This window comes from Harpegnathos saltator, unplaced genomic scaffold (genome assembly GCF_003227715.2).
Source record: "Harpegnathos saltator strain DR-91 unplaced genomic scaffold, Hsal_v8.6 scaffold167, whole genome shotgun sequence".
NCBI classification, from domain to species: Eukaryota; Metazoa; Arthropoda; class Insecta; order Hymenoptera; family Formicidae; genus Harpegnathos; species Harpegnathos saltator.
Window position 1 is genome coordinate 657,453 of NW_020229947.1, and position 13,427 is coordinate 670,879.

The 13,427-nt window shown below is 43.4% G+C and overlaps 1 protein-coding gene across 2 annotated transcripts; it reads right to left on the bottom strand.

The window, feature by feature from the left end:
• Nucleotides 1–1,383: 1,383 nt before the first annotated feature.
• Nucleotides 1,384–12,492, bottom strand: LOC105191781 (mitochondrial folate transporter/carrier). Of its 2 annotated transcripts, none has more exons than XM_011155434.3 (6): nt 11,832–12,492; nt 7,686–7,836; nt 6,852–7,104; nt 6,609–6,722; nt 4,854–4,999; nt 1,384–2,047 (listed from the first exon to the last, which is right to left on the bottom strand). In XM_011155434.3, exons 1-6 carry the CDS (start codon nt 11,989–11,991, stop codon nt 1,867–1,869), a joined length of 1,005 nt encoding a protein of 334 aa, XP_011153736.1. In that variant the 5' UTR covers nt 11,992–12,492; the 3' UTR covers nt 1,384–1,866. The 2 variants fall into 2 exon arrangements, with proteins under 2 accessions (XP_011153736.1, XP_025152811.1); XM_025297026.1 differs by lacking the exon at nt 11,832–12,492 and adding an exon at nt 10,206–10,338.
• Nucleotides 12,493–13,427: the final 935 nt, after the last annotated feature.

Genomic DNA, 13,427 nt, shown 5'->3' on the forward strand with positions numbered 1-13,427 from the left:
AAGAAAAGGGACCTGGCAGCGAATGCCAAGAATGTATTGAAAAAGTGTTAGAAACAGGCTTGTACAATTTCATGAGAAAAAAGAACGATACGTAAAGCGAAGATATTAAAAATCCAACATTAAACGTATTATATATTATATATTAGTTTATACTCAATAGATTATATTATACCAAAATCAACACCACATATATCAAATTAAATAAATAATATTTTAAAAATATATATAAAATATATAATATTATATTAATTATGTTTCATATACTATAATACATCTTATATATTAGGCCTGTTAGTTTTGTCTGCACTGCTGAACTGGAGTACACAAATTGAAGTGAGAAAACCTATGTTTGTCTCACTTTAACTTAATGCACCAGTTCAGCAATGCAGACAAAACGAACAGGCCTTATATTGAACAGGCCGAATAAAATATTGTATCAAAATAATTAAAAGGAAAGTTACATCAAATCACTTTCATGAATATTCACGAAAATTTTCGCACTATATGAACTAACTAACTCTAATTCTTTTAATTGCGCTCATACGTGGTTTCATAATTAACTTACCACGTATGACTTTAAAGGGGAAGGTGTTACATCCACGTAACTTTCCAAATTCAATCGATAAAGAATTATGTTCGAAAACATGACTATGAATCGATAAAAGAACGGGAGAATGAAATGATAATTGACAAAACGATTGATATTGATTATTGATTATTACTCTTATGTCGTGAGAAGCATCTTTCCTCTACTACTGATAAGATGGTAAGAACTCGCGCGGGAGTATCTCATCACCTGCTTATAAAAGGCGACACGCAAGTCAGCAACACGATTTATTTCACGGATTTTCTCATACGATTTTCTTACACGAGTCCACACACAGATTCAAACATCTTCTAACATATTTTTAACGTTTTGGTCAATTATTGCGACACATTGCGGGCGATCCTTTACGAAACGATATTCTTAATTGTTTATTTGAAGTGAAAAGACTCAACTGTAATAGGGAAATATTAAAGATTCGGTACTTAAATATTCGTCTCCTCAATTAAAAGTCCTAAAGATCCTGTTTCATTCCGGTCGAATATAATTCACACAGACTAGTCCATCCCAGGGTAAATTAGTTAAATCCATTAACGCAGGAAGGACAAACACATTAACATTCACATTCGCGATATGACGGAAAAATTCTTGGGCGATCCGCAATTTGTGCAAAATCCATACATAGAGAGCAGACACTCAGACTGCGTGTCTCGCGTCGTCGGGAACCAATAATACAACACAGTAACTACTAATCAACAGCAATCAGCACTCCCTAAATCTCTTGGAGAGAAATTCCACTCAAACAGCAGAAGGACCGTAAGTTGTCAATGTCTTGTATAGTCGTGAACGCAAAGGCTGTCCGTAATTTTTTGAGTTTCAAACGTGCTTGTTTCGCCCGATGAAAGAATTTTCTCATTAAAAAATGAATTATTCCATTGAACTAGATAGATACACTCCGAGACTCGCACGAAAAGTCACGGACAACCTTCCTGTTCAAAACTGGACCAAATGTTCCCAGATGTTCTCATGTCGACGGACTTTTCAAACATTTACTCTCGCGAACAGCAATATTTATACTGTCAATTCCAGTATCGAATCTCCATCGAATTTCGCTCCAAGATATTGAGAAAGTAACTCAAAGTGTACGCGTGTCGGCTAGAGCCAAATTAAGCACCGGAAAGTGGAATAGAATGAACTCGAGTCTCCCGAAGTTCATGTCTGGAATACATTTCCTTCTTATGCCGAAGCAGTGAAGTTCGATCGAGAGAGTTTCAGCGAACATGCCGGTGGGAACAGACGACCGCGTCATGGAGGAGTCCACCTTACTCCTTCAGCTGACTGGCCGCAGGCGCAGACACGGCGAGCGGCACTTCTTCCGCCATGCGGCTGGATCGCAGATAATGCAAAAAGTTTTCGTAGACCACGAATGTAATAACCGTCGCCGGGGTCACCCTGATGAGGTTTGCGCTTAATCCCTTGTAAAAGCCGCGCCAACTCTCATACCTGCAACGAACCACCAGCAATACGCCTTTGTTTTACTTTTCTGCTTTGACAAACAAACAAAATTCGAGAACGCGAAACGTACTCCGGAGAGGACGCTCACTGATTGATTGAACCCGCGTACGATTCTTGTTGATGCCACGTGAGATTTTCTACGAACGAAAAAAAGGAAAAAAAAAAACATAGATTGGCGGGCTGCCGGATCGCGCGACAGCCGGCGAACTCTCTCTAAGGCGCTGCTTTGATTTATTTTTGTGTGTTTCGTCACAATTATAATCGCGACCGGAGACTTGTGCCAAATGCGACACGCATCGGACGTGGCTGATGATATCGTAAAAAATCGTACGTTCACAAAAATCGTACTGCTGGTGGCTTATAAACTACTGTACCCAAAGCCCTCGTTATAATACACACGACGCCATTGCACATGCTCTCACAGTTAGCAAATCACCTAAATCTTTGCGCTGCAGGATATAATCGAGATAAACGTGATTTAATTAAATCGCGATTACATCGCGATGATGTATCTTGCTGCTCCATCAACAGCTCGTTGGCAGAAAATTGTCAATAGTACCGATAAAATCGGGAGACAGAGCGAAGAAATGAGATCCAGGGACGACAGACAGTGATAGTGGTGGTGATGGTGGTGGTGGTAATGATGGTGATGACAATGATACATCTAAATAGTCACACAGCAGAGATAATATAAAGATAGAATGAGACAGAGGAGATGTGAGAAATCAGAAGAAGTTGGTAGCGATCCAATAACAGACACCTTTCGGGCATGACTGAGTGTATGCGTGCGTGTGTGTGTGTGTGTGTGCGTGTGTGTGTGTTTATTAATATCGTCACAATGTCGCTCGAGTATCTTCTCTCACGTGTGTTCCGTTATTCTTCGCCAAAGAAACAGATTCTCAACTTTATAACTAAGGGAATTGATATAAATAAATTTGTCCTACTATTTACAAGTTGCAACGACGTTACAAGTTGAATCTTATTGCTATCTACCGTGGCCCTCACGAGTGTTCGGGCCCTACGACGACCTTCGTAGATTCGAGCAATCACGGAAGGCTCTAATGTGCTCCATTTAATTAGAATGAGGTAAGTGATCGCGTTACAGAGGAGCAGAGCCGTCCCTCTTTCTCTCTTTCTCTCTCTCTCTCTCTCTCTCTCTCGTCGTAGGAAACAAGATAGAATACAGATTCGGCCAACTTTCGCTACATTTGCCCTTAAACCTAAAGCGAAACGGATTAGAGGACAGAGTCGCCGGGAATTGGGCGACTTCTCAATCCGCACTGAAACCCGCCGAATGAAGCGGAGACACGGAGAAACCATCGGTCCGTATATATCTCGTTCGCGCGTTATGCATCGGAAATATCATATGTTCCGCGTGGTTATGCGAATATTTGGTTACTAATCTCGTCACTCGAGATTACGTCGTCTTCCGCGACGTGATATTCTGAAGTATCTTTCGCCGGCGTGTCGCGGCTTGCGTACTTGCGCGTAAAACGTTTCGTCACATTCGCTCCGGCACGTTCCTCGTTTCGTGCCACTTTGTTTCTCTTATCGGCGCGTATAAACAAGCGTATCGATATGTGTATGCGTGCGTACGGCCGACTAAACCGAGTCTAGTCGAGACGCGCAATTCGTCCACGCGATACGCCAGTAAAACAGAAGTCCTTATCTTCCGTACCAGTCTAATCGTCGTGACGTGCTTTATACAATCCCAATGACGTTTCGATTAAAATACAATCCCCTTATTGTATCGTAACAAAGCTGTCGTTGCATAAAGCACGTCAGCCGAATCCCGCCGTGAATTTATAAGTTAAAGCTTTATAAATTAAGGGAGAAATATAACAGAGTAACTTCGTTCGTTCTATTGCTATCGCAGTCTCTCAGTATGTGCTTGGATAATAAAGCGTGAACAGAATAAATAAAATATACGTCCTACGTAAGATACGCGCCAACTATTGCCATTTCACGGTCCGCTCGTTCGTTTGCGAGTGAAAAGTTCAAATGGCAATAGTAAAGTCCGCTCTTTGAAGTATCTATTCCCCCATGTCAGGTGCCTCCTTCGTCCAACGTCATACGACTTAACGAGAATCTACTATAAATTAAATAGAAATAAAAATAATAGAAAATATGTCTGCGCTTGACGCGTCAGAACAGAAGACCGATACATTATCAAACTCTACCTACGTCTCATCTCTATCGGGGAAAGGAAATAAAAAATATTACTGATAACCCTTCCAGGCGATCTTCAGAGCACAGGAGCAGTACTCGAGACGGAAAAATTATTCTATACACAACGAAACCTCTTCTTCTTCTTCTTCTTCTCTCGGAATAACAAAAACGGCTTTCTACTGCTAATTCGAATGATAGTATAACCGCATGATAGCACCGCAATAGCACTTACAGTTGCGCGCGACGCGTGATAATTGTCTATATTAAAAGAGTTGAGTACCACGGCCACGTCGTCGTCGTCGTCGTCGTCGAGAGATCATACGCGCACATCCATTCATGTATCGTAAGTTCTCGATAAATCGTTACGCCCTACATTACGACATACATGATATTGCATTCTACAGCGTAAAAAAGGAAAACAAGAAAAATGATAAAAAATAGAGTCGATTGCGATAATTGTCTAAAGTTGCAGAGTTTTCACTTGCGACCACAACGATAAGGTATTTACGCGAATTAACTGCCGTTAGTAAAATGCTCGTAAATAAGAATAATGAGACATATGTTTGGCGTAACGTGTAAAAGGTAAGGTGATAAACCCTTATAGAAACCCCTAAAACCTTCTGACCTCCATGTCATTTGAATGCAGTGCCAGGTGCCTCGGTAGTCGTGGTGATGATCCTGAAGCCGAGCCCTCACTACTTGATAAGGATACGTCGACGCCGCGGCGATAAGTTTCGATAACGCAGCAAAGACGATGTATTCCGTTGTGCTCTGTAATTAAAAATCGCATGTTGACCATCGTGTACAACCGCTTTTAGTTTCTTATCAAACGCTTTATCAGCGAAACAATATCTTCCAACGTCCGCTTTTATACTCTTTTGCGAACAATTAACTATAGTTAATTTGTAATTGAAATTTTATCACTTTTTCTTCTTTCTTGTTAAAAGTCCTTCGATTATTTTTTGAATGAGATATTAATAATAAATTAATTAATACATATTAATTACTTCATTTTAGTAATTACAATTAAACAATATATATATATAATAATTACTTATATAATGGTTATTATTTACAAAAAGTTACACCTTATAAATCATTTTTATTTTAATATGTGTTATAAAGCCAATTTCACTATCTTCGATTAACTTAACCGACCGATTAGATGTTAACCGTGATTGGTCAATTCCGGCCAATTCCGCTTAACGATAAATGTGATTGGTTAAATTCATTGGAATGATCGATCAATTAATCAAAGATGGTAAAATTGGGTAGAGTAAAATTGGAATCCTGATTATCTGTACCTTAAATTGCCAATTCCTGAAATATATCGCTTGAAACCATTACGATTTTATATCTGATTATATTCGGTTACTTATCGTTTTGCAATCACTTCAAATATTTCATTCATGTTATTCTTCCATGTTCACATTTTTTGCTTCCATAGACTAACTTGTGTGAATACCTTATACGACTAACAGATAAAAACATCAACACGGAGATCCATCTCCAATCCGTTGAATTAGAAATGTACCAAATATAAAAATGTAACAAAAATAACATATTTCAATGAAGCAATATATCACTTGAATTCAAGTATTGCGTAGAAATATTTGCTAATCTTCTCAGGATTTGTTATTCTTTCTTGCTTACATTCGTTTTAACATATGATAAACTTATCAATTCAGTGAGACGAGATATTCGGGCACTTTCGGCAGGCTGTTTATGATTTGAACATGTAGTATATTAGAGATTAGCACACACGAATAAAAAATATAAAAGAAAATAACACACGATGTGTTTGAAGTGACAGTAGCGAAGAGTAGTTGATTCCCAGTACAATTCAATGTAAAATTGCGAGACTTCATAGTAATGTATCTCAGGAACTGCATGCAGAAATTACATGTGACTCCCACGCGATTCGAAGTATAACCCAAGATTTCATTTTATACAACAATAAATAATCAGAATAAAAATTTTGCGTAAGGTGTAGTCTTTCGTGGATAATCACTTTAATTACTTTAAATAATTATTTTAATAATAAATGATATATTCTTCAACTTAATTAACACTGCGACAATATATTGAGATTCAAAGAGGGAAGTATGTACTTGTTAATTTTTATCTCTCGTTAATTTACTCTCCAACTAACCTAAGAGCGACATTTCCGATAGATAATACTACAAATATCCAATATCCAATAAATAACACGCCCACAAGCAAATATCCAATAGAGGACAACATGTGGATAAAATATCTGAGCTACAGTAGCGAGAGTTTCGAGGCTTTAAAGCTAAATATTACGTCAAGCCATCAGCGGTGCACGGGACATTTTTAAAAACACATGCGTAACGCACAAATATACAATTTCTCAACTCACCAGCTTCGTATCAATGGCTACGTTCAAATAATTATAGTATTTATTCTTCATCTCTTCGTACGCCATGAATTGAATCGCACCGTGCGAGACACCAAACAATCCAGGAACTAAACCCTGCAAAAACAAATGGGCCGTGTGATAACTTACTAACGACGAAACGCTCAAGAGCGTTTCTCGTCTTGCTGCAAAGTCCAGTCGCAACCCGATCAAAGGTTTCAATCGAAAGAGAGAATATTCGCGTACCTTATACAAGCCTCTAATGCCCTCCGTCTTGTAAATCTTCTTTAAAGCGTCCATCATTCCGCGATACCTCTTGGATTCTGCCAGCTTGACGTCTTCGGCATACTGCAAGCACAATCGCGTCTTCACCACCCATATCGGGTTAGTCATGAGCAACGTGAGCACACCGGCATCAGCGGCAGCGAACATATGCATGGACGGTCCGAGCGGTTTCTTCGAATTCCCACCTTGAATCGAGGTCTTTATCGTATTGTAGCTGCAATACGATCACTCAGTCAGTCACTCGTTGTCTCCGAACGCATATTCGGGATTTATTCGCGTGTTACTTTACTCTTCGTCGAAGCGACAGATTCAATTTCTAACCGACGGGATTGATATAAATAAATTCATCCTGCTGTTTACAAGTTGCAATGACGTGTAACTTTGTTGCCGTCTCTCCTGAGTCTTAGTGACTCATCAATCCGCTATGGTACTGAACTACCGCACAGACTTTAATACGCTTCATTTAATTAAAGCGCTGCGTCGAATTGGAATTACATTCACGTCGCTTCCTCCAACTCATCACGCCAAATAAATAATCGAGAAAATTTATATAAATAAATCCGCCCCCGCTATTTACAAGTTATTACGACGTGGGAATTTTATTGCACCATCCACCGTGGTTCTCTCTTGAGTTTCTAGACTTTACGACAATCCTCCGCAGAATCGAGTTGAGCTCTCTACCGCAGGCTCTAACGTGCTTCATTTAATTAGAGTGTCGCATCGAATTGGAATTATTCGCGTCATGTCGTATGCAACTCGTCGTGCCAAATGAAATATAAAAGGCTGTGCACTTACAAGAAAAAGTAGAAACCCCACGAACTGCCTGAGCCTAGAACGTTCGGCGTTACACCCCTATAAAGTCCACGCACCCCCTCGGTTTTGACAATCTGGCTGATAGCACTCCTGAGACCGTTGTACCGCGGTGCATTCGTTTGGCCATCGCTCACTGCAATCGGAAAACGCGAATGATTAGTTCAATCCTTTCCGGACGAGCCTCTTCACGGTAGCACTTCTGTCGTAGATTTAAATTTATCAAAGAGTACATAACGTCATCGCTGATAAGCAACTGCGAAAATCTCCAAGAGCTCATTTCGAGATATATATGTATGCCAAAAGAAAAAATAACGTTACGTTATGTTAATGTGAAATTAATCAACTAAATTTACGAGTTGTTCACAATTACGGATAAAATAATTCTTGACGTACAAACAACTCGAAGTGTTCGTACGGATTTGTCGAATTAAATTTGCTTTCGTAATTCTATCCAGAGAGACAACGTCATATATCTTCGATTTATTGTCAACCTTGACGGAAATACGCTTAGTTTGCACTTAGGTAACAATATTGTACGCCCATTAGACGTATATTGTCAAAAGATTGACTTAGATCGCTTATCGCAAAAGAGTTGTAACAGTTGTTTTATCTCCCTGCGTGGTTTTCATAATTCTAGATAGGGGGAATTATTCCAGTAGTACACCTGAGAGATGTCTGGAATTAATATGTTCAAATATGATATATTTCTTTCACATATTATACGGAATATACCAAAAACCATTAACGAATTACATTAATCTCAATTCGTAAAGATTTCCGCGAACTCGGTCGAAAATGATAGAAGAGTCTCGCATGATAACAAACAAATTTACGACACGTCTCTGAAGTTCATCAATATTTTGAACAAGTCCCGCAGCGTAAACTAAAGTTTTAAGATGACCTCGTAGATAAAAATTAACGGGATTAATACTGTAAATAATCTCAGACATTCCTTGCAACTGATATAATTGATATCGTTAACGAGTTGTTTCCGGACTTGTGTTTATTCAACTTTTCTGTTTGTTCTCAATTCTAGAATATAGTGTTAACGTTTGGCCGGACACCCCGTATACGTCATACACTTTTAAATTTACTCATTAATTTATCGTGAAGGCTCCAAGTGCGAAGTCATCGCAGTGATTATCGGAGCCGTCGCAGAGCCGACTTTCATCATCATCATCATACAAACGTATTTCCTATCTTTCGACCGAATTATACACACGATCGCAGTCGCGCGCGATATATTTAATTTCGCCTGTTAATTATCGCGCACCGCTCTCGCTCTGTTTGCGAAACCAATCGGCGATAACGCGTCGCCTCGCGATACGCGGTATTTAAATGTTTAGATATACATACACACACTCTCTCTCTCTCTCTCTCGATGCGTATATACACAATTCTAAGTATCGAGTATCGAGCATCGGGTACCCGCGCGCGTTTATCATCGCCACACCAATATCGTGGTAGTGTTGGTGTCGCGTATCGCGTATCTCGGCGTACAAAAACAGCTCTTTCCGCGCGATGCGTCTTATTTGCCGGGGGAATTTTCATCTCTCGCTATCGCGATAACGCCGCGCCTCGGGAAATGCGTTCCCAGGACAGTAACAAGAGTCGTCGTCGTCGTCGTCGTCGTTATAGTAGCCGCCGCCGCCACCGCTGTCGTCCCCATGTCTATTGCATTCGCACGTCCTCCGAGAATAAACGAGGCCGCGAAGAGAGACTCGTTCGCACCATCTGTTGAATCCCGGCGATCCAACTGGGAGCGCGCGATTCGGCGGCCACGCGCAACCACACGATTCAATAACGGCGGTCACGTGTCGCTGCTGACGCAACTCGCGGAATTCTCGTGACTTGACGCTTTGGTGAATGGCCAACGAATATTCCGCTGGGAGAGCTCGACGCGCCGCGGAAATCCGCGATTTCGCGAGGCGCGCTGCCGTGAGGGAAGAAGGATAGAGAGAAAGAGAGAGAGAGAGAGAGAGAGCTCTATTTATCGCCTCGTCTGTGACGTCACAGTCGAAGGCGATAATGTAGATGTCCGCGAGGAGGCGAGAGGCTTCGGGAAGTTTAAAGCGGATGAGCGAAGGCCAAGGCTCATAAAGCCATGGATATCACACGTACTTCTCTCTCTTTCTCTCTCTCTCTCTCTTACGAATGAGCGAAATGAATCAACAATTCCAGCCCGATTGTAAATTCATTCCGATCGATCTGCTCGACTTGTCGCAACGTTCGCGGCTACGCTACTCTGGCGGATAAAGAAACTGTCTTTCTCGTCCTGTCTTTCTCTCGTCTCGCTGCTGGAAAGAACTGGCCGGTTGTTGAGAAACCGTGTTCGAAAAAGTGTCCGATTGGATCGTTCCTTGAATTTCTCAGGTAAGACGGAATTCTCTCTCTGCTACCTGAAACTGCCGCGCAGTTCCCCGCTTTTTCGCCGATGACGAAATCAGCCTCGTATAGAACTCGGATCGCTCGATTCTATCTTATCAGTCCGGCAGCAACTACCTCTCATTCAGAATCGAATTGCAGGAACGAGTACGAATGTCCTGGGGCCGTCTCGGAGTGTTTTCTTCCGGCACGATCGCGGAACGTTTTCGCCTCCGCGCGGTCCGATAACTTTCGTGCTTCTTCGCCGAACCGGGTTCTTCCTCCGGAAGAGAATAAAGGGCCTGTTCTCTTTCCAGTTTCCTGGGAAATTTCCTTCCTTCTGCCTTCGACGCCAAATTGAATACGCTTCGTTCGCTCCAACGGCAAAGCGCAGCTCGGCTCGGCTAAAAAGAACCGCTCGAGTATACATCGCGAGAAAAAGAAAGCGAAGGTCCGTTCTTCTTTAGCTGAAGAGTGTTGCACCGAGAGACTTCGTTCTCCTTTCCTCTTCGGCGCAAATTTCTATACTTATTTCAGCCTAACGGCGAAAAGCGCAAGCTGCTTCAGCTAAAAGGAACAGACCTCAAGTTTCACTTTGTCGCTAGCTAGAAAAGCGTAAGCGAACATCGCGAAGGACTACCCGGAGATCTCGCAGGATCGTTCCTCAGGAGGAACTTCTGGAATTTCCTCGCTCGCGGGGGCCTTGCCAGGTCCGAAAGTTTCGACCAATCCCACGACGTCTCATTTATCTTCAGGGACACGTGTCGACCGTCGCTCGTTATCAGTCATTCGTTTCACGTCAGGACGATGACGAAACGCGTTGTCGAAACGGCGCCTCCGAGATAAACACCTCTCTCTGGAGCGGAAACGTTTCGTAATCATCATCGCGTTCCCGCCGAATCAGCTGGAACTACGCCTCGCCGCTTTCCCCGAGCGTCCCTCGCGACCCTCGGACTCCTTTTTCTCCGCGTCTCCACATCTACGACGGGGTTGCCTGCGTGCCCCGATAATCAGCGTGTACCTCGGCCCCGAGATCTGTCGCTCGTTCAATCTTATCACGCCAGTGAAACGCCAGAGCGGAGAATCACGACCGCTGCGCTTCGTTCGTCAGAAACTCGCTCGCTCGTTCGCTCGCGATTCCCAGACGAGAACGGACGAGAACGTTCGATTCGTCCCTGCGACGAGAGAGAGAGAGAGAGAGAGAGAGAGAGAGAGAGAGAGAGAGAGAGAGAGAGAGAGAGCGAGCGAGCGAGAGAGAGAGAGAGAGAGAGAGAGGAAGAGAGACAAAGCGAGAGGGGGAGGAAGGGATAATGGGGATCTACGCAGAGGAAAAGAACCGCGGCAACCACGTTTTCGAGATTTCCCGCGGGGATCCTCCTCGTCACGAGTAAGGACGATCGCGAGAGTTCTCGGCGAGAAAGGTGCGGGTCCGCGAGGTTGACGAAATCGCTCGGGTGTTTTCGCAAGCCAGCGCGGCGAGCGCACGACGCGACTCGGACGCGGACGGCGTTTCCGCGAGCGGCGGCACGGACGGCGTCCGTGCCGCCGCTCGACGATGAGCCGAGCCGACGGGGAAGGCATCATTGACGCCTTGACGCAGTTCTTCCCGGAAACAGCACCACGTGCTGGCGATCGCGAGGCACAACGTGACAGCCGTCGCCATTTTCGCAAGTGCGCTCGCTCTCTCTCTCGCTCTCTCTCTTTCTTTCTCTGTCGCTCGCTCGATCGCTCTCACTGTCTCTCCCGCTCGCTCGCGTAACTCACCCGCGAATCGGATCTTGATGAGGTCCAACGGATGCAGCATCAGGGTCGAAACGACGCCGCCGGAGATGCCCGCGACGAAGTACTCATACTTGAAGTTGCTCAACACAGGCAGCTGGCGCGGCGCGCCCGGCGGCGTGCTGCTATCCTTGATCGCCGACATGTTCCTGGGGATGTTGAGCCGTTCCTCACCGTTCGTTACCGATCCGTCGGCGGACACCGCGACCGCATCCTTCTTAGCGCTAGCAACGCTCGCCTCCACTCTGCGGCATATCTCTTGGTCCGCGGGAGGCACTGTCGTCGAGCTGCCGCAGCGTCACTCGCAGTTGAAATCCTCGCTGTTCCCTGTCGTCGTCGTCGTCGTCGTCGTCGTCGTTGTCGTCGTTGTCGTCGCGCTTGTCAGCACAACAGCTCGTTGACGAAGCGACACTTCTCGACGCAGCTCGCCGTGGTCGTTCCTGCCAGCTCTCGTGCCGCTCGGCGGGCCTCGACGATTACGCAATAACGAGAAGGCACGTCACGACGCTCCACCAGTTCCCACTGCACTGCCGAGTACACCCGCACCAGCTCGTACCTACCAAAATACCTGACCTGACGAGGCGCGATGCCACCAGATTGAGGGACCTGCCGCCTCCTCGCCGTGCTGCGAGATCGGGAGATTTTCCGGGCATGCGCATTGAGCAAACGCTGTGGCAGTCTCAGTACCGTATAAATTTAAAGGTATTTTAACGCCCGTATGATACTACGGATTGAAAATTACAATCAGATAAATCAGGTGATCTAAATCCTGGTTATTTAAGTTGGTCCACTTGTAGTTTTCAATCTGTCAGTCTAATATGGACGTAAGATCCTTTGTTCTGAAAGAAAATATGAAGGAATTGTAGGGAGAATAGAAAGGGTCCTCCATGGATCCTCTGTCATGCGCTTTAAACCGTCAGTGGGTTTTGAGATGTACGTAGTTCTACGTCACTTCAGGCATGCGCTGTAGCGTGGGAAATTCTCCCGATCTCGCAGTACTGGGAATGCGTGCATAGGTCTATTCTTTTCAGCTGATGGCGAATTCGATTGGACGCACTGGGGCGGACTAAGATCCATTCATAGTCCGTCTTTCGTTGAATTTCACATAAGTTCACCTTACAAATCTTCCGAAAACAATGAAACGATCAGTAGCAGCGTCCATGAATCGTTCTATTGATTATGAAAGATTTGAATGAGCTGAATTTAAGATAATCATAAAGAGAAGAATGGGCTATGAATAAATTTTAGGTTTGTTCTGTTTCAACAACTTCCTGAACTGGTGGTACATTGGTATAGTAACCTAGAGTGCGACAAGTATATCTCGTTTCATTCTAATTTAATTAATTGCACCAATACGCACCAATACGCAATAGTTGAGGGAGTTTTTCGAAAAATAATAAACTTGTAAAAAATAAACATATTTTCAGATATTTTCAAGTTGGAAAAGTATCATTTCTTGCAAGTTCTGGGAATAGAGACTCCTAAAACGAAACTGTCATTTAATTTTTATACAAAAAGTTTTAATTTTGACGAATTAGTGTAAAATCTTTTTTTTTATCACGAAAATTTATTGAGTTCTAA

Bases quoted from the DNA above. Each gene is read 5' to 3' on its own strand.
- LOC105191781 (XM_011155434.3), bottom strand. From the start codon at position 11,991: ATGTCGGCGATCAAGGATAGCAGCACGCCGCCGGGCGCGCCGCGCCAG. The intron at 5,000-6,608 runs GTGAGTTGAGAA...TTTTAATTACAG, and splicing joins TAGCCATTGATACGAAGCTG to AGCACAACGGAATACATCGT. The intron at 2,048-4,853 runs GTCAGAAGGTTT...GGTTCGTTGCAG, and splicing joins TGCATTCAAATGACATGGAG to GTATGAGAGTTGGCGCGGCT.